The sequence below is a fragment of the Mytilus californianus genome, unplaced genomic scaffold (genome assembly GCF_021869535.1).
Source record: "Mytilus californianus isolate M0D057914Y unplaced genomic scaffold, xbMytCali1.0.p SCAF_9, whole genome shotgun sequence".
Classification (NCBI taxonomy): Eukaryota; Metazoa; Mollusca; class Bivalvia; order Mytilida; family Mytilidae; genus Mytilus; species Mytilus californianus.
Genome location: NW_026262745.1, coordinates 83027812 through 83055434, shown reverse-complemented (window position 1 = coordinate 83055434; position 27623 = coordinate 83027812). Strand labels below are relative to the sequence as shown.

The 27623-nt window shown below is 31.2% G+C and overlaps 2 protein-coding genes and 1 long non-coding RNA gene across 3 annotated transcripts in view; 2 read left to right on the top strand and 1 right to left on the bottom strand.

The window, feature by feature from the left end:
* LOC127716481 (pleiotropic regulator 1-like) overlaps window positions 1-27623 on the bottom strand; it is a 474697-nt gene that overhangs the window by 97715 nt on the left and 349359 nt on the right. The window lies entirely within an intron of this gene.
* The window catches only part of LOC127716477 (sodium-dependent proline transporter-like), a 44592-nt gene that overhangs the window by 3173 nt on the left and 13796 nt on the right, over window positions 1-27623 (top strand). The window contains exons 2-8 of the mRNA XM_052222701.1: window positions 15133-15256; window positions 17067-17198; window positions 18022-18246; window positions 18545-18704; window positions 20117-20255; window positions 25762-25896; window positions 26464-26567. Of these exons, the coding sequence (XP_052078661.1) occupies window positions 15133-15256; window positions 17067-17198; window positions 18022-18246; window positions 18545-18704; window positions 20117-20255; window positions 25762-25896; window positions 26464-26567 (1019 nt within the window). The remainder of the gene's footprint in view (window positions 1-15132; window positions 15257-17066; window positions 17199-18021; window positions 18247-18544; window positions 18705-20116; window positions 20256-25761; window positions 25897-26463; window positions 26568-27623) is intronic.
* Window positions 5064-6928, top strand: LOC127716530 (uncharacterized). Its single transcript, XR_007988982.1, has 3 exons — window positions 5064-5531; window positions 5956-6058; window positions 6504-6928. It is a non-coding gene; the product is annotated as an uncharacterized LOC127716530 (long non-coding RNA).

Genomic DNA, 27623 nt, shown 5'->3' with positions numbered 1-27623 from the left:
TTCAATTATATGTTTAGACACAGATCATTTGTGGTCAGATAATGAACTTTCAATTATATGTTTAGACATAGATCATTTGTGGTCAGATAATGAACTTTCAATTATATGTTTAGACACAGATCATCTGTGGTCAGATAATGAACTTTCAATTATATGTTTAGACACAAATCATTTGTGGTCAGATAATGAACTTTCAATTATATGTTTAGACACAGATCATTTGTGGTCAGATAATGAACTTTCAATTATATGTTTAGACACAGATCATTTGTGGTCAGATATGAACTTTCAGTTATATGTTTAGACACAGATCATTTGTGGTCAGATAATGAACTTTCAATTATATGTTTAGACAAAGATCATTTGTGGTCAGATAATGTTCAATTATATGTTTAGACACAGATCATTTGTGGTCAGATAATGAACTTTCAATTATATGTTTAGACACAGATCATTTGTGGTCAGATAATGAACTTTCAATTATATGTTTAGACATAGATCATTTGTGGTCAGATAATGAACTTTCAATTATATGTTTAGACACAGATCATTTGTGGTCAGATAATGAACTTTACAATTATATGTTTAGACACAGATCATCTGTGGTCAGATAATGAACTTTCAATTATATGTTTAGACACAAATCATTTGTGGTCAGATAATGAACTTTCAATTATATGTTTAGACACAGATCATTTGTGGTCAGATAATGAACTTTCAATTATATGTTTAGACACAGATCATTTGTGGTCAGATATGAACTTTCAATTATATGTTTAGACACAGATCATTTGTGGTCAGATAATGAACTTTCAATTATATGTTTAGACAAAGATCATTTGTGGTCAGATAATGTTCAATTATATGTTTAGACACAGATCATTTGTGGTCAGATAATGTTCAATTATATGTTTAGACACAGATCATTTGTGGTCAGATAATGAACTTTCAATTATATGTTTAGACATAGATCATTTGTGGTCAGATAATGAACTTTCAATTATATGTTTAGACATAGATCATTTGTGGTCAGATAATGAACTTTCAATTATATGTTTAGACACAGATCATTTGTGGTCAGATAATGAACTTTCAATTATATGTTTAGACAAAGATCAACATAGTCACGTAAAACACAACTTAACAACGTTGGTTCTTTTGAGCATTTGACTGAACCCGCAAAAAGGACTCTCCTATCTCAATGCCCCTTTCCATACATCTTCAAACTTGTGCATTATATCTCTTTTTTCTATCTTATATGTATTTGTAGATAAAGGTTTGCTTTATTTTCTTCGGTCGATTAAAAGTTATCAATACCTATATTCAAATAATTTAGTTTATTGGAGAACATAGTAACTGCTTTATTTGACACTGAATGTATATTCTAATTTAATAAAGGAGATTTGTACTTTTGACAATTTTGTAGTTTATTTTCATTTAAACATTGATTATATCTGTTGGTATGATGAAGAAAGAAAAGCGCCGAGAGTCCACTATAGAGAGGGATTCACCCAACAATACAAAATAATTCAAAAACATGCAGTGGTCAACATCCTGTCTTCGAAATAAACTAGTCTCTATATATACCTTTTATCGACTCAAGTTTAATAAAGTATTGTATGGTTGGTTCTGTGTAGGTCTACAGTATTTAGCAAAGCCTTAAGGGTATTTTATCTAGTCGAGTTCTATAGCACTACTTCAATGTAAAATAATATTGCTTAATCAAACAAACTGTTGGTGAAAGCGCCCAGGATGAACGGTCAAACAATTTTTGATTTGCATTTTTATGTTAGCTAGGTACAGGCATAGTTCGTTAAAAAGCCTGCTGATAAAAAATTGGCGAACCTCGGACGGCAAAAAACTGGTATATTTCTTTTTCAGTTTCTTAAACGATTTACAATTTCCACGACCGGTTGTTTATTTTTTATAATCACAGTGTGGTTCATTTGATCTCAGTTCTTCATTGATCAAAATTAAATTATAATTATAACGTCAAGTTTCCTTGCTTTCCTCTGAATTTGCTATTGTGAGGACGTGTGAAAAGGGCGACCATGTCTGATGGCGTAACATAGAAGGATCACATCTTTTTGCAGATCTTTGAAATAAAAGAAGTTTGTCTATATATATCGTCTGAAAGTCATCGAAAAACAGATTCCACCACCGAATCTCGTACAATACGATATTTCTCCACTTCTGACAGTTAAATTTTACGTATTTAAAAACCTCGGCAAGCTTTAACTGTCTCAAGTGGAGAAATATCGTATCACACTCGATGCATAGAATCTATATTTCTTGTACCAAATGATGAGCATTCATGCCACATAAATTTGAAAAATTTGTTATAAATTATTATAGCAATATATTTGTTGAATCTTTCAATCAAACCTTTTCTAAAAATTTAAAACTATCTGGGATTAATTGTAGAGTTCATCAGAAACAACAACGTAAACAGTCTTCATTTATTTTTTGGCGACTAAATTACAAATAAAGGGGATGTTGAGTGCTAACAAACATATTTTACCCTGGCTCATTCTTTATGTGCCTGTCCCAAGTCAGGAGCATGTAGTTCAGTGGTTGTCGTTGCTTGCTGTCTGTCATATTGGTTTTCGATTATTGTTTTGTCATGAATTAGGCCTATTGTTTTCTCGTTTGAATTATTTCACAATTTGTCATGCCTTTTTATAGCTGACTACAGTATTAGTTTTCTTCATTGTTGAAGGCCGTTGAAAGCCTATAGTTTCTGAAATGCACGTCATTCTGACTCTGGTGGATAGTTGTCTCATAGCAATCATAACACATCTCCTTATTTCTAAATCAATTTGATAAGGCTCGTTTTATTCTGTCTTACATGTAAGGTTCTGAGAACAGCATGCTTGAAGATGATCACTTTTACATAAGAATAAATGAACCTAAGGAAACATGCACCAACGCATACTAAATATGCGTCTCAAGTTCGTCTTAAAGTTTTTGACTTACATAATTTCAACCTTTTCAAAAATAGTTATAAAAAAAAATAGTCATGCTTTTAGTATATATTGAATCATATTTGCAGGTTTACATACATTCGGTTGGCACACATTTGACAGCTATTGTCCCTTTAAATATCACGCTTAACTTGTAGAAGTAAGATTCCGTGTCAATACGACACCTACCTAGACAACACGAGACGGAAAGATTGATACTAGTCTTATCGTTCTACTTATTACAGAGCAATAAAATTATCTATAGAAGTTCACAATTACATAACATCAAAATGGAATTTTATCATTTAACCTGATATTGCATGAAGGAGGAAAAAAATGGTTAAATATCACATCTTTAATAAAGTTACATATATGCTAGGAATTTGTTAGGAATGACGTTCGTATTATATAGTTGAATAATCTAGTTTTGGATGTAGCACGTCTTCTCATTGGCTGAAAGTTTTTTGTTTATCAGCTCATGGACATAATTTTGTCATGTGACCGTGACATCATCAACGTTTTTTCATGATTTACTCCTTAAAAATGGAATTTAGAATTAAATTATAAGGAATGACAAATTTTTTTTTCTGTCTATGAAGAAATAAAACCAAAAGTGTGGTGCACACTTTTAAAAAACCCGCTACGCCGTAACCGGCAACAGGATATTGATGGCGACCACAGAACCTGTAAAGTGATAATACCAATATTCTATGTTCATACTTGAAAACCCAAAGTTGTTCATATATACGTATATATAGTTAATATTAAATTAAAGTTTTATGGCTTTCCGACACTTAAAAACGAGTTTGATATAAATTTTAAAGGAATCACAAATGAACATTAAACATTTACATCCTGTCAACATATTTATTAGATGAAATAAAACTTTGAATTAGCTTTCACGCACTCCGAGTTCTCTAAGATCGGTACGCTGTGTCTTTTTTCTCTCTGTTTTTATTTTGTGCGAAGCCATTTTGAACTGATTATCACAGTTCTTACGTGCAGTTATTACACCACTGTTCAATGTAAGGGAAGAATTGAGCGCGTATAAGCATGTTTTAAAACCTTGCCATATTGTTTATGTGCATGGACCCAACATTCAGTGGTTGTTTCTGGTTCCTGTCCTCCAAATTTGTTTTTCGTTCATAGGACGCTGTTCTTTTTTGAATAGTTTTAAAAAGCTAACTACAAGATATGGAACTTTGTCATTGTTAGATACCTAACTGTGAACTTTAAGTCATTGGCAATACCCCAACTCCTAATATTAGCATTATGGTAAAACACCAATTTTGTAAAACTTTTCCTTTAATTTTTTCTAATATTTTAACATCGTAAATGGAGTGTGTAATCGTTCAATGGTTCCCTTTAAGATTATAAACGTTCTTGACCGATTTCAGTACCTACGAAACGGGTTTCTGGAATAAACTTCACCAGGTACATCATGTTCACATATAATCACGCACCTGCATCCATCGTTATCCCTATTGCGAGGAAAAAAATATTGTACAGACGACTATATTTTTCAGTTAGTCCATTGACGCCTATTTTGGAAATATAAACGAAAATTTGCTGCACGAAGAAACATTTTATAGTTTTAATAATCGAAAGGGTGTTTAATTTTGTAATAATATATGACCGTTGCATTGATTCTTTACAATACTATAATTGGATCAATGTTATGTATGTATGCCAAGGTAGCTCACTTGTGTCTGGTACGACAGCTTGTTAAAAGATTTCAACGATAAAGAGAGAGAACTTTTATTGGGGAATATTTACTACAAAGGCAATGGCAAAATGGTTTGACTCTTTTTAGGTTTTATATAAAGAATATTCTTAATTTAATGGTGTTACAACCTGTATAGAATATAACTCCCTTGTAATGTTCTCATTTATTTTGAATTATCACAATTGCATCCACCCCATTCGTGACATTCGTATATTCTTGACATTAAAAAGAGAATACTGTATTTCCAGTTTTATTATCTTATATGGATATCAATTTAACATTTGAATTGATCAAATGATGTTGATGTATATAAAGCCAAGTCATGCAATGTTTATTCACCGACGTGTAACCTTTCAAAATATGTAGTACAAACAACTAAAAATAGAATCAAGGTCTTTTTAGTTAATTAGTATGCAAACAAATAACAGATATTTGTCATGAAATGAAAGAAAAGTTTTAAAATACCTTGTTTAGCACGTGCCTTATATGTTTTACGATGACCTGAATGGAACAGGTGGAATATTTACTGTAAAAATTGTGCTTAGAGCCTTAACATTTCCTAAACATGTTTAGGAAAATGTTTACATGCTATGCACATATAATTCCATAATGTCCCCAATCCAAACATGTTTAGAATTACAACATGTAATGCCCAACATGCTTAAAGCCTAAACATGTCATGACCTATGCGATTAGAAAAGATACCACGTGATTGCGAACGCCGCATGTTTCCCGTCTGCAAATGCACAACAAAGGAAGAAGGAATTCAGAACGGACCAGGAGAGCCGATTAAAAACACAACTGTACCAGGAATATATATATATATGTTTATGACTTCTATTGTAAGTATATATTATCAAAATATAACTGTTACCTTAACTTAAGGTTTATAAATTTGTTTACGTGATAAGGAATTTCACACTAAACCTTCCCCCTTTTTAAAGGATTTCCTTCCAAAATATTAAAAACAGAAAAAAAACTATTGTACTTTAGATTTTGTTAAGTTTAAATTGGAAAGTACTGTAGTAATGTCTGTGCTTAAAAAAATGTACAAAAAAAAGGTTAAAAAAAGAAATATGACCTTATCATGTGATTTTCAAAATGGAGATCCCTCGCCACCTTTTTACAAACCTCAAATGTGGATCCTTGCCCGATAACTTAAAATGGATAATAAAAGCAACAGTTTTCATTTTATTTAAACTTAGGTTAACATTCTTTATGTATTTATTGAATAAATTAGTGTAGTAATAATATTTCTGTAAATAGTTTTAGAATACAGAAATGACAAATAGAGACATTACTGTTAGTTTGGAGCTGGTGAACCAACAAATTACAGCACAATAGCCAAGGCAATACAACAAAATGCAGGGTGAGTTATTTTATATTTTTTTAGATACATGTAGGGCATTTTTTAAACGTGTTATGTCGGTTGTAAAGGGAAGCTGTTTTCATGATCTTTTTCGTCCTTGATAAGTTAAGACAAACTTTTAGCTTTAAATATTGACCACAGCCCATGACAGCTGCTGTTTGATAGAAAAAAAGGGAAGGTAGGTAGATACATGTAGGCCAAACAATTTTATTATTTCACAAAAACTGTGTGGGGAAATGTCCTGGACTTTAACACTGATTAATCATTACTAAAAAGTGCCTATTTAATATGTTAGGATAGACATGAATTTAAGGGTAGGTTGGGCGGCAGGAAATAATATACAATATTTATTTGCACACACAATTAAGTTTTATACATTAAATGGTTATGGTATGAAACAAAATTTATTGGTACAATTATTTAATTGATGTATTTTATATTTCAGTTTAGAAACCTAAACCTGAGAAGACAGAAAGTCACCAGAAAGGTTATAGTGGAAACTAAAACAAATTGATTAACAACTGCCACGGAATTGTGGAAGAACAGAAGGTGGATTTAAGCCTGGACATTAATAACATCATTTTGAGACTCATCTTTTACTATTACGTATGGGAGTTATCCTATCCTAAGCAGTATCAAATTCTAGAACTTTTTAACATTACATTTTATAGGACAAAAAATAACTTCATATGAATGCCAATTATGTAAATTATTGTAAAAAAAAAGCAGAAGACATTACTATGGAGAATAACAGTTCTAATGGATCAACTGTGTTAGCAAAGATATATGTACGCAGTTTATATTCATATAATCTACATATATCAGATGTATTTTTTTTAAACTTGGTGAATAAAATGTAAAGAAATCAAATTTGCTTTTCTTATTTGTTTTAACCTTTTAAAGTATGATTATTTATCATGATATTTTACATTTATTGCATAAACATGTTGTCTTGCATTGATGTAATGTTATGAAAGGAATATTGTATCATGCATGTAAATACGCGGGAATAACGCATGTCAGGCAATTTTCAAAGAGATAGAGGAATCCTACACAAATGTTTAAAATAAGCACCTTAAAGGGCTGATCATTCATATTTCTGATAAACAAATGTACCAAAGCAAAACAAAATCTTAAGTTTCAGCCAAATAAAAATGAACTTCACGTACAATCTAAACAGGAGAATTCAGTGTCCACCAGTCCTTTAACACATTTTTTACAGTGATATATATATACGTGTGGCTCTTGTACAATAGTTCATTTTGTTTTCTTTGAGCACTCATACTGGAGGGTTTGGAGATTAATTTGAAGAAATAAACATCCACGTAAAAATCACAATGAGAACATAAGATATTCTATAAAATATAAAGTGATAATTTATGACAAGCAAGCCTATCAAATAATGACACTAATCAAACCTTTTCACTTAAAGTCTTTATACCTTTTTTTAACTCAAACAGTTTGGGTAAGTGGTGTAACTATGGTTCAACCTCCGGCATTTTCCGCTCATTTTACAAATTTAGTCTATTCAGTCGCATTGCGTATCGGTCATGTGGTCAGTACATCCAACTTTTTCCTTCATTAGTTTGAAAGGATTTCAACGACATCCGTTAAAGGGGCACTAGCTGTCAAATTCATGTTCACCGATTTGACTCAAATTCTCATATTTGATTTATAACAATGTAAAACATTTATCCAAACTATTTAAAGTCTAAAATAAACAATTTACAGGGCATGGGCTCGATAATATGTAGCTTCGTTTCGTGTGTATTTAAGTCTAGACGCCATCTAATTAACTATCGAGTTGACCTCCGAAGTCGTTCGATGACCATATACGCGATGTAAACATAAATATAGATATAAATAGATTAAGCGACCTCGTGCAATGGGATTTTTTTATGTCTTTTTAATTTCGTATTAAAGTTTAAAAATATATGTTTATCATCGTTTTTACCTGTATAAGAATGATTTTTGTGGATCGAATCAGTCAATCAAATGATTTACTTTTGTTTCACTTTCAATGTTGACATTCTTTTCCTTTAAATAACTTTACACGAACAATTCATGCGTTATCCATCTCTAGCTAAGGGGTTAAATTAAAGTTCACATGAACACGGATTCAATGAGGTCGAATTATTCACTTGCAAGTGAATAATTCGTCATCAATGTTTCTTAGCTTATTTTGACAAAATTGAACCATACTGGCTGCTAAAAGCGAATAGTTATTTCACTATTTCACTTTCATTAATGATTGAACAAAAAAAATCCTATTTTAGATTTTTTATATATCTCGTAGCTAGTGCCCCTTTAAAGGTTGATGCTACTTTAAAAGCAGATTATACTTATCTAGTCCATTTAGTCGCATTGAGTTCTGGTCACTTGGTCAGTCCATCCATCATGTTCCTTTATCAGTCCTAAGGGATTTCGACAAAACTAATTAAAGGTTGATGTTTCCTAAATTCAGATTATACATGTTGTTGTTCTCTATTGCTTTTTAACGAATTTTGTAATACCGTTGCCTTTTATAGCTTACTATACAGTATGAGTTTTCATCATCGTACTGTGACTTATAGTTGTCTACATCCTCGTCCTTCTGTCACTAGTGTATTTGTCTCGTTTGCAAACATACCAAACCTCCTAATTTTTTTACATTATGTTAAAATATCTTTATTTTACATTCTTGCATTTAATAATTTACACTGTTTTTTGGGTGAGTAATAATTTATTGATTCTTTTTTAGAATATAAACGTACGATACAGATTTCGGTACCTGCGAAACGTGTTTCTTGAATAAACTTCACAAATAATGACTCGACCTGCATCCATTGTTACCCCTTTTTCGGAAAATAAGTTTTTATAGATGTCTTTATTTCTCTGTTAGTTCATCAGTTCGATCGACTTTTCAGCAAGGGTTGAGTATGTAAAAGGAATCTTCATGCATTAAAACATGAGCAATTTGCAATATTTCTGATATTTTCCAATATGAGTACTTATTATGACTTTTTGTATAAGACTGATACACGGTGCTTCATGTGAAGGCATCTTAATTGTATGCTAATTAGTGTTTCTAGTTATGTATTAAATCTTTGACACTTATAATTTATTCATTGTACAGTATGTCTTAAATACACTATAGGTCGTGTAACACACGTAGTAGTAGTAGCCTTCTCATATAACAATGTACAATTCCAGTAGATTCCTATAACAGAACGACATTTGAGTTAGGATACATTAATATTGAGTCATGTATGTCAAGGTACTTTTTAACTAATTTAGTGTTTTGTCGTATTTACAAATTGTTTCTTCTGAACGTTTGTTTAATCGGGATGGACAGTTTGGCTAATAACCTTTAATGTGATTATACAGTTTTCATTATTTTATTTTTCATGAGGACGTATTTATTTGGAGCACTTTCTTATTGTAACCATCAATCGATTTGTGTATTATGTCTTTTCACAAACTAATATAATTTATATAAAGTAGATGTATTCAAGATTTATTAATATGTTGTCATAAATCTAATCTTTTAAAATTAAAGTGCTATTTCAAATAGATTTATTATTGCTATACATGTTTATGACAGCAGTTATTTGTGAGTCGCACAAAGACCGATTGCACATATATTGTGTAATATTTCTTTTTTTTTCTGCAGTTGAAAGAACATTTTTTTTTTTAGTAATACTGTCTGTTGAGGGGATTTTGAACAGATATATCATGTTATGGAAGGGTATTTTACGAAAAATACCAGTCAAGGGACTGTAAAATTTCCCGAGCCGCTAGGCGAGGGAAATTCGGTCCCAAGACTGGTATTTTTCGCAAATACCCCTCCATAACATGATATATCTGTTTAATTACACCGAATAGATTTGGATTGAAACTAATTCATTAACATGTTTATGCATAATTTTGAGGATAAGAGGATATTATCATAGAACCGCGGGAATTATACATGTACTATAGTACGCGTTAGCTCGCTTTTTTATGTAACGTCATATCCGAAAAATTTTGGCGGGAAAATGCTCGAGAGGGTAAAAAAGGAATATCCAAAATGGCAAATACCATGGTATTTGAGGCAAATTCACCGGCAGTGGTGAAAAACAGGCAAATTCGTTTGAAATGAGGAAAAAATATTAGAATATGCGAAAAATACACTGGCTATCAACCAATCAAAATCCGGCTTTCTTATATAGGGTGTAATTATCTAAAAAATATAACAAACTGGAATTCCGTCAGAATTTTGACCCTTGATACATAGTCCGATATGATTACAGTCGCAAAGGACGTGCGCAAACTGAATGATTTGAGAACTAGTAAACTGGTGGTATTACTGGTTTCATGTTTATCTGTGACATACTATACACTTTGTTCTTTCTTGTTTGAGTGTTTTACACCTTAAGTAAAAGGGATGATTAAATGTATTTATTAGAACGAATTCAAGTCGACGATTAAAATGTTAATAAAAATATCGATGCGGGTCAAAATATGATATTTCAATATATGATTGAATTTTGACGATATATATATATAGTAAGGAGGTGTTTCATTCCAATGTTTTGATTATAGTTGTTTCGAGTTTGTAGAAGGAATCTTCATGCCATTATAAACATGAGCCATTTACAATCTTTCGAATATTTCCAATCTGAGTACTTACATGTATGTCCTTTTAAATAGGACTGATACAAGGTACTTCGTGTGAAGGCATCTATATTTAATGATAATTACCTTTTCTAGTTATGCTAACTGTATCAAATGTTCGACACATATATATAATTTAATCATTGTTTATAATAGACGTATTTACACTTGTATGCAAATTTGTCCGCCATTACGTAAAATCACACAGGTTCCCGTAAACTTTGACATCATAATTCAAAACATTTGACGTCACAATTAAAAAGTGATTGTTGCCTGACGTCAAAAGGTTATTCGGAGTAGATCTAAGGTCATTCGGAGGCAAAATATAGCTAAATACCAAAAGTGTAAATACGTTTATTAAGATCGTGGAGGACAAGAAGTGGTATACTTTTATTTCAATGTACACCAATTTCCGTAGAACCAGAGAAAATGAAACATTTACAAAAAACGAGAAAAATCAATTTGATCAGAAAATATTGTGAAAGAGCATATATCAAACGTGCTCTAATGGAGCAATAACATACATATGGATCTTGCTTGTTTGTGTTTACTAGAAAGTAACCTTCGCAGGCGCAGGTATGAAGGATACTTTGAATAGATATTTATGTATACAGCCGAGTCATTCGGTATATTTTATTAATTTGGCTTTAAATGTATTTGCCAATCATATAAAATATTCTCATTATTCAAATATACATCGTAAATGCTTGTCAAGACTGCTGAGAGATTACACCATAGAATTTTTCCGCCGGTCTATAATATTTGTAAAACTGTATCGATACAGAGGGAAACACATTGATAACATTAGGTATCGGAACAAAATGTTAAAACATATTTTATTTACTCAAAGTAAAATGGATTGGACACAGGTAAATCGTACTTATGAAGTTCGCTCCGAATAACAATATATAACAATATAATGTTAATATGAGCTTACAATACTTCAAAATATACAATACTTTAGAAGTTATATTAAATAAGGGTGACACAAATAATTACTGAAAAATTGGTAATTGTGATGATATGAAAATACCACAAATATACTATTCAGTATTATAGAAATCTCAAGTAATCTCAAGTAATCTCAAGTAATCTCAAGTAATCTCACAGACTTTTTAATAAATTAAAATACATGTTTAAATATCTGGTTGTTTTGTTCATAGCAGAGGTTCGGAGTACCAGATGTCAGTAACTTAACATTCAATATAAGGTCATGGGAATTTCTCTCTGGTCTGTATATAAATAGCAATCGAAGAGGATATGGAGTACATTCTCAATGTTGCACCCACATAGACAAGATCGTTCAGCAACTATATTGACTCTGAACAAGTCATGATTCAAGAAAGATGAGGAGCATCTTAACTCATTTAGAATGGTATCCAGTTTCCTCGGTTCATATAAAAATTGCTTCGGTACCTTTTTTTTAATAGAATTAAGCCTTTTTAATTGGCTTTAAAATTTTAAAAATAGAATCTGTTTTTCGAGGGAAAAAAAATATATGGATGCGTCTTAAAAACTAAGTACCTATTATGAATATTTGAGGTTTCCAGAATTTGTTAAGATTGGGAGATTCATTTTCAAAAGTGCATACACAATGCATTTGTAACCAAAACAAAGGTTTTCGCTTGTGATAGTAGATATGATATGCCGCTCAAACCGATCGATCTAGTCTATGTGAGTGCTAGGGGCCGTCTTAAACTTACATTGAGGTGAGAGTGTTTGCTCCGTATTGAAGGCCTCACTGTGTCTTTGGGATAGAATGGCAATATAAATAATGTCCCTTCGCTATTGTGATTTTCCTGTCCATGTACTGATTGTGAATAATGGACGAATACCTCAAATCTTTTCTTTTCTGTGATGCATGAACAACCTGCATACACTATTCTTTTAAACCTTGAGCCATAAAGATCCAATAAATTCGTTCCTTTAGTATTATAGATCGGTATGCATGTAAATAGTTACAGAGTATTTGGATAATCTGAATTGTATTCGTTTGTTCAAATCACTGACTGTAAACAATCACACAAATACATGCAGTAGTTATCCTGTTGACTGTAGGTAGGAATGATTCGGAGGGGACATGTTCTATATATTGAGTGGCGGAATTGATCTTGAGGGATTATATAAGTATAAGTATATAAATTCAAAGAAGTTCATGCTTTATGAAATCAAATATTATATTAATAAGGCGGATATTATTTACTTATTAATAATATTATGAGAATCCACAACTAATCAGATTGGGTCATGTCATATTAACTAATCTAGGGGTTGTCATTTGATTTTACATTTAGCTCAATATAGATTGATATAACAAGGGATTGATATATTGTCACTCATATGTATTTGAACAGTATGTCAGGGGGTACACTCGATGCACTACCACATCAATAGATCTTTATATTTTACAGCACAATATTAATCCTACTATGTAAATATTGTGTGTATATCACCCATTCAAATGCATAGTACATATCAACCTTGCTAAATCGTTTTCCAAACAATTCTTTTTTGTAACGCATCATATGGATAATTTTCACTGTATTTAAATGTATATTTTAAAAATCTTATAAATTGAGAGAAAAAAACCATTAAAATAATACCTGACTAATAAGAAATGAGGAGAGTGTTTTCCTCATGTCCAAAGTTCAACCGTCTATAACACAAAGTAAAATCTTGCCTTGCACTTTTTTCCTTCAAAATACTGCCATCATCTTTTATATGTTTGTTATGCATAATATATATCTACTGAAATTTAAAAAAAAAAAAAAAATAACAAATGTAAACAGGTGTAAAAGGGGGTTACCTGAATCCAGGTCTGTTGGAATTATCTCTATCTTGGTTGTTATCAAAATATTTTGACAGTTTGTTTCAAGATCAAAAAACTCTTTGTCATAGTTCTGAAGAACATATTCTTTAAACAACTATTTAATATATGTGGTTATAAAACAATAATGCGTCGTTCTATGATTGTATTGACACCAGTTCATATTTCATACCACACATCATATTATGTTTAAAATCTTTTCGTATTGTTGGTTTTTTTTTAATATTTCCATGTGCCTTACAAAATTTACCTTTACGGGTTGTCGTTTAAATGTCGGATCAGGTTATACAGATTTGCAAACATGTTTACATTTCTGACGCCATATTTTATTGTTTGGTAGCTGTGGATCAACAGAGAGGAAAATTATGTTGTTTCGTAACAAAGCGAAACACACATGACTTGTATATTTTTGGCTTAACAAATTGTGTTTTTAAATATCATACACTTTGTAGAGAAGATTCGTATTAAATCGGAATGCATCGATTAAAACGCATACACTCATGATACATCAACACAACCTCACACGTTAAGTAAAAAATACACCAAGGCAACCTCACACGTTAATCAAAAACACACTAAAACAACCTTACACGTTAATCAAAAACACACCAGCACAACTTCACACGTTAATCAAAAACACACCGAAACATCCTCACATGTTAATCAAAAACACCATTATAACCTCACATGTTAATCAAAATCACACCAATACAACCTCACATGTTAATCAAACACTCCAAAACAACTTCACACGTTAATCATAAACACACCAACACAATCTCACACGTTAATCAAATTTAAAACACACCAACACAATCTCACACGTTAATCCAAAACCCACCAACACAAGCTCGCATATTAATCAAAAACACCATTATAACCTCACACGTTAATCAAAAACACACCAACACAAACTCACATGTTAATCAAAAACACACTAACACAACTGCACACGTTAATCAAAAACACACCAACATAATCTCACACGTTAATCAAAAACACACCAACACAATCTCACACGTTAATCAAAATCACACCAACACAACTTCACTCGTTAATCCAAAACACACCAACACAATCTCACACATTTATCATATATCACCAACACATTCACATGTTAATCAAAAACACACCAACACAACCTTGCATGCTCATCAAAAATACGCCTCGTTTAAAAATTCCATTTAAAATATATTATTTGATTACAGACTAGTACCATAGATGTGTTTTACATCTATGTTAGTATTAGTATGTGTTGTTGTATTTCTTGCTTTAGTTGTTGCCATGGTGTGCTATTTAGGAAATTATAAGATCAAGCTCAATAAAACATCTGAGTAATCAGTTATGTTCAACAGAAAATTGTTCAATCTTGTGATTCTTAATAACCAATTTACATCTGTGGTTTTAATTGTTCATGATATTTTAAATTCACTGCAAATATTGACTGTCTTTAGTGAGTTTTTTTACTCTACAGTGATTTAGCAATTCTGGTTCGCAAAGGATAGCTCAACTTGGCTGTTAATAAAAACGATCATTATAACTATTTCAATAAAATATTTTAAAAAATGTCCGATTCACAACTAATGACTCTTTAATATACACTATTTTACAGAAGGAGATTTTAGATAGAGGAAACTGGTCTGGACGTTTGGATTTCATCCTATCATGTATTGGATTTTCTGTAGGTTTGGGAAATGTATGGCGGTTTCCGTATCTGTGTTACAGAAATGGCGGAGGTAAAACTTAAATATGGCAAATTGTCAAACATAAAAATATGCACTTTAAATGATGAGTGCATTGTTTACGTTTGTATATGGATGTAAATGTGCCACTATTTCTAATAAAATTTTGCAATTGACCAAATAGGTGTACTCACAATTTCAAAGTTAATTTAAGACAAAAAAAACTTTTCCTTTGCGCTAGATCTTGTATTAAAGGTATTTACTGGTTTTCGTTATTTCCAAGTCGGACATTTCTACATGTATAAATGGCTCGGCAGTGGCGGATCCAGAAATTTTAATAAGAGGGGGCCCGCTCCAGTCATGCTTCAGTGATTCCCTATATAATCAACCAAATTTTTCTCACAAAAATTAGATTTTGTTCAAATAACATAAATGTAAAAAGATTAAGTCCGTAAAAAGATTATGTCTGATGATCAATTGTCGTCATTTGTCTCCACAAAAAAAATATGACATCAAATATTTCGTCAATTATTAGGCTCATGTTTCTCTTTATTCCGTAAATATAAAAATCTAGAAATTTCATAAATCAAGATAAAAGACATACATGATGAGTTTCAAAACAAAGTTTATTCAAAAAGAACGTCTTTGAAATACGGGTTAATATCATATAGTAATAGGTTAGATTAGTAGTTGTTTTTATCACTTTGTCAAGCCGATCGAAAAAAATATTAAAGTTAGAACAGTACTATTCTTGGCAAATTTGATATCCGATAAACAAGGAAAGTTTTCCTTCGTATTATATCAACTTTCTCATCATATGAACGATCACAATAATGAGCAGATAAAATGGATTTTGTTTGTACAAAAAAATATTTCAAGATTGTGGTTTCTCATATATATGGGAAACACAAAACTTTATTAATAAAGAATGGTTAAAATCTGTTATAAAGCAGAGATTGTTAGATCAATATCTCCAGAAATGGAATTCCCTCGTTCAAAATTCGCCAAAAGGTATTAACTACAAAATTTTTAAGAAAAACTTGGAATTCGAGGAATATTTTAATATTTTGGACTTCAAAGACGCTATTGTTCTATGTCGATTTCGAACCACTAATAATAAATTGCCGATTGAAACAGGAAGATGGCAAAACGTTATAAGAGAAAACCACTTTTGCAGTCTATATAACAATCGACAGATAGGTGACGAATATCATTATTTATTTGAATGCAATTTTTTCCATCAAAAACGAAAAGAGTATTTAACTGCATATTTTACAGGACGTCAAAATACAGTTAAATTCTCTGAAATTATGTCTAGTACAAGAAAATCAGTTCTAAAGAAGCTTTGTTCTTTCATAAAAAATATAAATACTTGTGTTTGTACTCCTGGCTTGTAACTTTTGTAACTTCTCTCGCTTAATTAGTACATATTGTAAATATTTAATGTTGTATTTGTATCTCTGTACCTATGTAATGCATTGGCTTTATGAGAATAAAGATATAGGAAGTCAAGCCCATGTAATGTTGTTTAAAATTCCGGAAATATGTTTGCAATCGTTCGTGTACTCTGTACAAATACAAGGGGAAAATAGTGCGAAACAAGTCATTGATATTTTTACAAGTATGATTTCTAATATATATTTATACAATTACCAATGATGAAAGAGAAAGCAGTCATTGATATATCTGAAACAGACATTTACCATAAATTCTGAAATATATAGAATACAAGATGTTTTCCTATAGAAGTAAGGTGTTAATACAAGTTGTTCATTTGATTTTAAGTTTCGTGAATATAAACATAGAGATTCTACTACACAATTTGTCTTGTAATAAAAACTTATATGTTTTCGTCTTTCTACAGGTGCTTTCCTCATTCCATATGCCATTATGTTGGTCATTGCTGGAATACCACTGTATTTCTTTGAGTTGTCCTTTGGACAGTTTGCATCTCAGGGGCCTATTACTGTTTGGACAGTTAGTCCTTTTTTCATGGGTAAGAAACAAATATATTATCTACCACACGTTAGTCTTCTGCGTATTTGTAATTTTGAATTAAAGAATAAGACAAACATGTAACACAATCTGAGATTTGTTTTTGCATTTTGGAAAAATATATTTCACGACGCTATTTTTTGTCTGATATTGGTTTGTATGTTTTTTTCCTCTCGTTATCTCACTTCTAAGCACTTATCATACCTTCCCAGACAGCAATAGAAATGGTGAATATCAGTTTGATTTTAAATGGTTTTTGTTTGCTTAGGGAAGATGTCATTTATTACATTTTTTGATAAGAGATATGAAATATATGTCAATGAAGCTGTAATACAACGACATAACATAAGTCAAAGTTCTGTCTTAAACTAAACAACACATTTCTTTCAATAACTATTTGTGTAAACATATTTCTATAAGTAATTTCGTTATTTATAGCTTCAAGAGTAAATAAATACGAAATATAAAGGTAATTCAAAAGTTGGTATTATGAAACGAGAGCAGTGCTCTTATATAAATTAATATCCATGTCCCATCATCAATAACAATTATTATTTTATTTTTTTAACAGCTTGAGCCCTTGTCTTTGATTGGATTAATTTGTGTGAATATATTAAATGTGTTTGAAAATAGACAGAGCTGATTTAGATGTAGTTATTATAGTCTATAGATGACTATGCAAACACAAGGCGGTATGAGGTATACTCGTCATTGAAATGTGAAACCCAACAACTCGATAAAACAAAAAGACATACAGAGGTTTCTACATTAATGTATTCTTTAATACTTTACTATAATTATAATTATAATGATAATAATTTTAGGAGTTGGATGGGCCATGGTCTTGATAAGCGCCATGGTTTGTACTTACTATAATGTTATCATTATGTATTCCGTTTACTACATGATGGTATCATTTGTAACCATGGATGGCGATCTACCGTGGCAACACTGTGACCACGAATGGGCATCAGACCTCTGCAGAGAAAAACCATATCCAAAGTTCGATAGTATGACAAATGAAACAGATAAAATAAAATCGGCAATGGGTGAGTTAATCTAAACATAAATCTTAAATACAGCAGAACTTAGTTCAAAGTTTGTTTGTTTGGTATCCTTTTATTCCTTTTTGTTGTTGTTTTTTTTTCTTTTCAAACCTCGTAATTGTTTTAATATCTGCATCTCAATGACTTGTCATGAACCTATCCAGACAGCAATAGATATAACTCAAGTGAGAAATTACAAACAATTGGAAAGATTTAATGTTTTTTGTATATCATTTATGATGTCATGTTTGTTTTCTATGTTTTCTTTTTATTAATTTGATTATCTTATATTCCATTGCAGAATTGAAGGATACGAGCTGTTTAACCGGTTTGCTAGCAAACTTGTCAGCATCATTTTCTGTGACCTACAATACTTATAATGATCTTAATTCGTCTATTCTTATCGAAAATACGACAGCCTGTGATAAGGATCTGAAACTTCCAAGTGAGGAATACTTTGAGTAAGTATGAATTTAATAAATGGATGGAATTCTGTCTGGTCGCGACGGAAAATGCTCATATTTCCGATGAACCCAAGTTAACCACAAGAATGTGTTATATTCTTTTTGGCGTGAAAGGGTTTTTGGGGAACTGGGGATGAATTGTGGACTAATGTTTATGTTCTTGCGGTTTTTTATTTATTTCGTCTGTCTTTTATAAAAAAAAATCTAAAATTGTCTTGTATGTGTTTTTTATTTTTTTGTCAACAGTTTTTTATACGTTTGTTAATTATACGGTAGTAAAGATTGACAGGTAGGATTCTACAAGATTTCTGTTTGTTTCTTTTTTAATCTGAATTTTTCGTTTTCAGTTAATTGTTAATTTTTATTTAAAAAAAATTAAAGTCCAAGAAATTATAGTTGGTAGAATTTGTTTTAATTAACAAAAAAGATCTTTAATGGCGTTAAATGATTAAATTGTCAATTGACTTCTTACATAATTGTTGCCCCTAATAGACATTTTTCTACCAATCTTTGGTATATGTTTATGGCTATTATCTTTGAAACTAACTAGATGGAGAAAAATTATAAGCAGTAAACATGAGCAGCAAAAAAAAATAAAATTCACAGATAAGTAAAAAATAACGAAATCGTCGATCAACTTCATATACAGTGTAAGAGTAATTACTCTTAAATGATGTCCCGTTAATATTTTTTTATGTTTATTTTTACTATCTTCAAAAGTATAATTTGAACAGCAAAATTTATCAGCAAGAAAAGATCTTGGAATATGTAAAATAATGAGAATTGATGATGTGCTCCTTTTAGAAACCATTGCCCTCAAATGACAACGTTTGTCCATTATTTTTTGCTTTATTTTTTTGTAAAAGAAAAATATAAATAGCAAAATTTTCATCAAACCAAGATCTTCAAATATCTCTTATGACCAGAATCGCCAATGGATGCCGTATAGGAGTTGATGCTCTTAAAAAGCTATATGTATAACAAATTTGTTTTGGCTCTTATCTTGAAAACTACGATAAATAGAGAGAAATTGTTAGAAGGGAAAAGTTACAAGATCTACAAGAAAGTAAGTAATGGAAATCGTTAATTATTGACTCCTAATTATGGTTATTGTACTTAACTTTCCTATTATTCATTATCTCGAGTGCATAAGTATCAAAGCTGGTCCAAACCATACTTAATATGTGAAAGATTAATGAAATTTTATGCCAGTTATTTATGCTAACGGTTTTAATGTTGCATTTAATACGGAGAGCCTCTTATTATTTAAGAAAAAAAAGGATTTATGGTATACATTTTAATTTTGTGTATTGCTAATCAACATTGTTTTAAGCACCAAGTTACTACCAAAAAATCAGTAATACATTGGTTAAATACTGTAACATAACTGCACGTTTTTGTTTTTTCAGACGATATGTCTTACGGCTGCATGAGGCGAATGGATTTGGTGACTTTGGAGGTGTTAGTTTGAAGTTGGTTATATGTTTACTATTAACATGGGTTGTTATTTTCTTCTGCTTGATGAAGGGCATCAAATCATCTGGAAAGGTAAAGGCCGAATATGACCCCAAAAAATGAGACGCATCAGACAAATGACAATTAGACAAACAAACAAACAAACAAATTTTTTCGTCATCAATGAATTTAATGATGTTGAATTGTGGGAATTTTTCATTTCTTTCTTTCTTTCCTTAATTTCAAATTAAAAATACATTTTGTGTCGAGCCTGTGACATATTGTCACGAAAGCGATACATAGCTATTATACATTCCGTCGTCGGCGTCGGCGGCGTCAGCATTTGGGTTCAGTCTGCGGTTAAAGTAGTTAGTTAGCATTTAGGTACAGTCTGTGTAGAGTTAACACCAATACCTTTGTCAAACCTATTTCGAATTTGATGAAACCTTGGCAAAATATTTTGTTTATAAGTAGATAATTTCTGAAGCACTTTTTTCAGTATTTTACTTTTAGATGGACTTTTTCTGTTAACATTTACATTCGACCCAGGATAAAAATTTTCAGACACCAACTCCTATGTTTAAGCTTTATGGAATGTTAGAAATTTAAACAAAAGCTTCTGCCAGATTAAGGAAAGAATATAAAAAAAAGCAATTTCAAAAAACTTTATCCGTTCTTTACTGACAAATAGACTTAGTTTTTGGTAGTGACCATTACAACGTTTCACTGACATCAGCATTCGCAGGCGAGACAGTGAATGGGTTATGTGGAACCCTTTACAATTTTCGTTTATCTAATTAAGACTATTAAACGCAGTCCTTAGCATTGCATTTACACAAGAAAATAATGAAAAATACATTCCAATCCATATTCACCAATATGGTCAATTACGTCATGGGAAAAAGCATTAACAAAAATACCGAACTCCAAGGTAAATACAAGAGGCAGTCCCTCAAACCTGACAAAACCAATTGATCGCCTATATTAACCAACGGAATGAATAGAGAATTTCATTTGTGAAGTCAATAACTTGTAATTACAAGTTGCTTTCTTTAAAAAAAGAAATGCAATCGTAAACCCAAATGCTTGTTTGGCATTAAATATTAGACAATTGTTTTTTTTTTAGATAAGAGTTAGTTTCTAGGCTTATGTTCAAATACAAATGTGAAGAAATTTAATCAATTAATGATTATTTGTGCTAAAAAAAAAGAAATGCAATACGTGAAACTTAATAGCTGTTTTTATTGGAATTTGAGATATGTTCATGGTTATTTGAACAATGGCTTGATATTGTTCATTATTAAGATCCTTACACCTGCTCTGCAAGGTTTTTGTGATGCTTAGGGTAGTAAGCATTGGCAATTTTAAGTTGTGTGCTTTGTGCTCTTAAAAGTTTTAGATGACAAACCTCTTTTGTTAAAAACAAAAACTTTTTAAAACCTTTAACTCGATTTGAAGATATTTTTTTAATGTCCCTTTTTATTTTGATGTTTTCTTATATTTTAAATTGTGGGACATGAAAAAAAGGCCTGCAAGTCTAATTGTAAATATATATAATTTGAATTGCACTGTATTCTCTTCACCTTGATGACCAAAACCAATTCATTAAGAAAGCTATTTACAGCCTAGACAAAACAGCTTACACCTTGTACTTATAAATAAACAAAATAAATTGAAAACAAAAAAACAACTAACATTATCAAACCTGAAATTATCACTGAATACCCATTTCTAAACATTAGTTTGTTTAAAGTCCACATTTATGAACTGTTGTAAGGTGTTCCTTTTTTTTATTTGAACACGTTTTTTCATTAACTTTTTTTTTAAAACGTGTCTTTTACATGGTAAAGTTATATTACTGTCTTATGGTATGTATGTAAATTCTTTTAAAACAGGTGCATTCATAAGCACATGTCCCAAGTCAGAAGCATGTTGTTTATTGGGGTTTTTTTTGGTGTAGTTCATAGTTCATATTTGCTTTTTGTTTCTGGTTTGAAGCTAAATGAGATTTGATTTTTCCTGTTTGAATTATTTTATAACAGTGTCTTGGGGCCCTAGTTTGTTTAAAGTCCACATTTATGAACTGTTGTAAGGTGTTCCTTTTTTTATTTGAACACGTTTTTTCATTAACTTTTTTTTAAAGCGTGTCTTTTACATGGTAAAGTTATACTACTGTCTTATGGTATGTATGTAAATTCTTTTAAAACAGGTGCATTCATAAGCACATGTCCCAAGTCAGAAGCATGTTGTTTAGTGGGTTTTTTTTGGTGTAGTTCATAGTTCATATTTGCTTTTTGTTTCTGGTTTGAAGCTAAGTGAGATTTAATTTTTCCTGTTTGAATTATTTTATAACAGTGTCTTGGGGCCCCTAGTATGCAGTTCAATGTGAGCCAAGCCTTTGTGTTGAAGGCTGTATTCGAAAAGTTCCCAATCAATTATTAAGGAAAAACCTCGAGGGAAAAACATAACATTTAATATCCCAACACAAATGCAAGTACATAAAATAAAACCTAAGCTTGAAATCATAAAAAATAAAAATCCTTGTTACTGCTATAAGCGACTATTTGATAGATTAAAAGGTTTAAGAAAAATTATTTAAGGAAAACAAAAGGAAGATTTTTTTTTGGCGAGCTACCTTTTGATAAATTATTCATGGATTTAAAAATACAGTAAGTGGGAGACACCTTCAATGTCGTCCCTCCTCTGGGTACGGTGGGGAGAAAAAGATTTTTATTGTTGCGAGCAACCATTTGATGAAATATAACTGGGTATAAGAATTTTTAAGTAAGACAGGAGAAAGATTTTTACCGCGCGACCATTTGATGAATTAAAAATGGATTTCAGATTATTGTATTAAGAAAGGCAGGACAAATGTATTAAGAAAGGCAGGACAAATGTATTAAGAAAGGCAAAACAAATAGCAGATTTTATTTATTTAGTAAGGGGTAAATCTCTTAGTTAATTTATCTTAAACCGGCGTTTTGCATTTGCGCCGATCTGCATTTCACTTGTGACGATTTTTTCTTTCAATTGCACCAGTTTTATACGAGAGCATGACATATGTGAGGTATCCTAAAGTATTTAACGACTAAAAAAACCCATTTAAAAACGTAATTATAATAAGAAAAAAAATCATTAACCTCATTTTTTTTAGTATTCATATTGTCTTTCTATTTTTTCCAAATTAGATTACTAAAAAATCATTTGAATAGGCTATTAGCTCATTCGTAAAGTCTACATCTCACTCCACCTGCATGGACTTTCAATGTAGCCATTATGTCAACATATGGTAACAACAGGCGTCGCTCTATATAATTAAGATTCTCTCAGTATCAATTATAAACAATTTTATACTCACTTACTGTCTTGTAATCTAATTAATTGTGTTATATGACCTCCTTGTTTTTTAAAAAGGAAATAATGTTGCAATATTTAAACAAAGAAAATAACTGTATTTCAATTTGCAATGTACTTTCATAATTAATTTAAACGTTATTTTTAATAAACGATATTTTTTTTTCGAAAAATCCTCGTTTTTTACATCCATTCAAGATCGTATAATAGATTATATACGTCCTTGGTCTATTCTAGACGTAAAATTTTAATAAAGTGCAAGAAAGACTTCTTTTTAATTTCAGTATAAAAAAGTGAATTAGCCTGCTTTGTACATCAAGTACATCTACTCTAGACTCAAAATCTTAAATGAAATGCTAGTAATACTTCTTTTATAGATTTTAGTTTTAACGATTCTTGTTCCGAATATAAATCGCATTGTTTACATGAAATCTTATCTCATATCTAAACTGTGACACAGCTGGTTTCAACGTTCGACTCTAATTAAAATAAGTAGGCATATATGTAGGTAAATATTAGCAGCTTGTAATTGCGTGCAAATAAGTATTCAAATGCTTATTAAAGTATCTTGCATCATAATAAATTTCGCATCATATGTAACATATCTCTATAGCAACTTTAAGATGCTAATGCTTATTCAACAGGTCAATCAATAAGCTAATGCGCATGTATATGAAAGGTGGTCTTAGAAAGAACAGATGTATTCCGAATAACATCCGGTGTTCCGAAAGACTACGGACATCGTCCAATATATACTGCGTAAACCCTCAGGGGTTTACGCAATAAAGTAATTTACCGTCAACACCACTACATTTTCGAAACAGACTTCACATAAACGTGTGGTGCAGATTTGAGCATGCACAACACATTTGTCTTGCATTAGCTGTTTCTTTTGTATTCCCTGCTGTGATATTATTGCATGCTATCGATATCATTGTACACGCTACATGTTTCTGTATATATCGTCAGCAAACACATTCTAGGTTAATAGGATGAAAGTCAAAATACAGGAAATGATTTTGAGAATAATAGTAAAAACGGACCTTTACCAGGTAAATAACAAACGACTTAAATGTTTATGACCAATGAAAAGTCAGAGCAGAAATGAATCCTTATCAATGCAATAAGCATAAGTACTCCAATCTTCAATTCTAAAGACTTCTTCAAAAGATCTTAAAATGTTCTGGTCTTAGGGGGAGTGACATAAATTCATTTTCCAATCTACCTTATAAGGTCTCATCTTAATTTCTTAATCATATTACATTTGTAGAGGTATTTCTCGTTTTCAATTGCATGTACATATAGTTTACAAAGCCAGTCTTAAGGATTTTGAAAATATTGATCCTTCTATGTTAATTGATAACAGCCTCAGTAGTCTTGTGGTATCGTGTTCGCCTCGAGTGTGGGAGCTCGTGGCCATGGTTCGATCCGCGTCGGGTCAAAATAAAGACTTGGAAAGGGATACTAAGTATCTCCTTGCTTCTTCTTCACTAAGCACACGTCATTTAGTAGTTATACCAAAAACTGGTTGGCCTGAGTAGGGTGACATGTCTTGTGAACTAGCACGTTAAAAATCGGCTCATTTCGGGGCCTTTTATAGCTGAATATGTGGTATGGGCTTTTCTCATTTTTGAAGGCCGCATGGTGACCTATAGTTGTTAATTTCTGTGTCATTTGGTCTCTTGTGAAGAGTTGTCTCATTGGCTATCATATCACATCTTCTTTTTTATATCAGCGTGTCTGTCTAGTACAAAGTTGGATTCCTATCCATATCACATTAACATGTTCTTGTCCTGAATTTGCATTTAATTTGCCACTGAACGTTAAGCAGCCATCCATTTTATCATCATCTATTGATCGGTTGTATTCACTGATGCGGAGTTTCGTGAAACACTTTTCTCTAGTGAAGTCGCGGTACATTAATTTTTTTTTATCTAGGCAACATTAACAACCAATGTGTCCATCTTAAATCTTTCAAGTACTACGGAGTGACCGCTGACTAGAGATATTTTTGAATTCATTTGTAAATGGAAGCAACGTGAATCATTTCTAAGAATAACTGCTTAACCATTTATGTGTGTGTCTGCTTTATGTGAAATACTGAATAATTCGGTGTTTCTATTTTGAAAAAAAGATATGGTCTTCTGCAGAATTGACAGGTGTAATTTTCAATTATGCATATTATAGGATCAGTAACGTGCACATTTTTTACAATTAGAACTCAGAGTATCATCTTTGGTTTTAGGTTGTGTACTTCACGGCAACTTTTCCGTACATTGTCTTAGTCATTTTGTTAATCCGCGGCTTGACGTTAGAAGGATTCGAAAAAGGAATCGAGTTTTACATGGTACCAGACTGGCAAAAACTTAAAGATCCCAAGGTAAGTTATTGAAATAATAATTCAGATTTCAAATTCAGAGACCCTAACGGAAATACATGTACATCTACGCTTTCTGGATTTCTGAAATTTATATAGAAAAAACCTTTCCATATTCAAGTATTTACATCCGCTGGACAGGATTAAAATTTAGATTGTAGATTTAAAGATGATGAGGTTTTAAATATACCGGAAGAAATCGTTTAAAATGAAAGGATTTGGCCAATTGCACCTCACTGAATGACAGAATCAATCGGTTATCACAAAGCAGCAATTATGGCATATAGGATAAACCTACCTTCCGTAAAGTTATCAAACATTCCTTTTATAAAATGATATCTGTATCAGTTGTGTATGTAAACAAATTTAAGAAGTACTACCGGTTGTCAATTGTGGTCATAAAAAAAATACAATTCTTTAAAATTTGGATTCAAAAATTTTTACAATTTTGAGGATGTTAACTTAACAAAATGATGAAACAATAATTTGCTAATTCTAATTGAATTGGCTTATAACAAAGGTACACGTCCTTGAACTTAACTTATACAACATCAAATCCTTTAATTGTAGGTATGGGGCGATGCTGCTACACAGATATTTTATTCCCTTGGTGTGGCTTTTGGAGGTTTGCTCACAATGTCGAGCTACAATAGGTTCAAGAACAATACCATCAGGTGTATATTATATAAATCAATTAAAATAAAGTTCATGGTGTTTTAAAGCGTTTTACATCAGCAGTTTTTTTTTGAAAAAAAAAAACATTTTAGATTTTGGTAAACAATTTCGCAGTTTTGTTCTTTCGCGGTCATGTAAATTGTCTATTGCTGACAATTATAAGTTCATTGGATTGGATTGCACGTTTTTAAGCTAATACAATATGCATGTAAGGGGAATTTTATTTTTTATTGAAACTATTAAAGCTTATTTAGATATAAGAAGATGTGGTATGAGTGCCAATGAGACAACTCTCCATCCAAGTCAAAATTTATAAAAGTAAACCATTATAGGTCAAAGTACGGTCTTCAACACCTAGCCTTGGCTCACACCGAACAGTAAGCTATAAAGGGCCCCAAAAATTCCTAGTGTAAAACCATTCAAACGGGAAAAACAACGGTCTAATCTATATAAAAAACGCGAAACGAGAAACACTTATGAACCACATCAACAAACGACAACTACTGAACATCAGATTCCTGATTTAGGACAGGTGCAAACAAATGCAGCGGGTTTAAACGTTTTAATGGTACCAAACCTTCACCCTTTTTTCGAAACAATAGTGTAACATCACAACATAGAAAGACACACTATAAAATATCAGCTGAAACAGCTTAACTCAATCAAAGGACATATTAACACCAGTGAATATACACTGAACAAATAAATTTGACCTATGATACAATGTAAATACAAAATAAATAAACTAAGGGAAAAATAATAAAAGTAACATGTTATATCGGTATGAAATGTTAAACAATTGTTTGTTTTTGGTTAGTGAGGGAGCTTGGGTAATTCACTGTTCCACAAGCGTTGTTTTTGTATACTTCTTGCAGATACATAGACTTGTTCTACATTATACTGTTTACAAATGCCTTACGTTTAAATACATGAATTTACGTGTGTTAAAAAGTTATTCCGACGTTTGAATAAACCTTGCATTTCTTCACATTTTCTTTCCTTTTGATTTTAAATATTTTTTCGAAACAATTTCCATTTTAAACCCTTTTTGATAT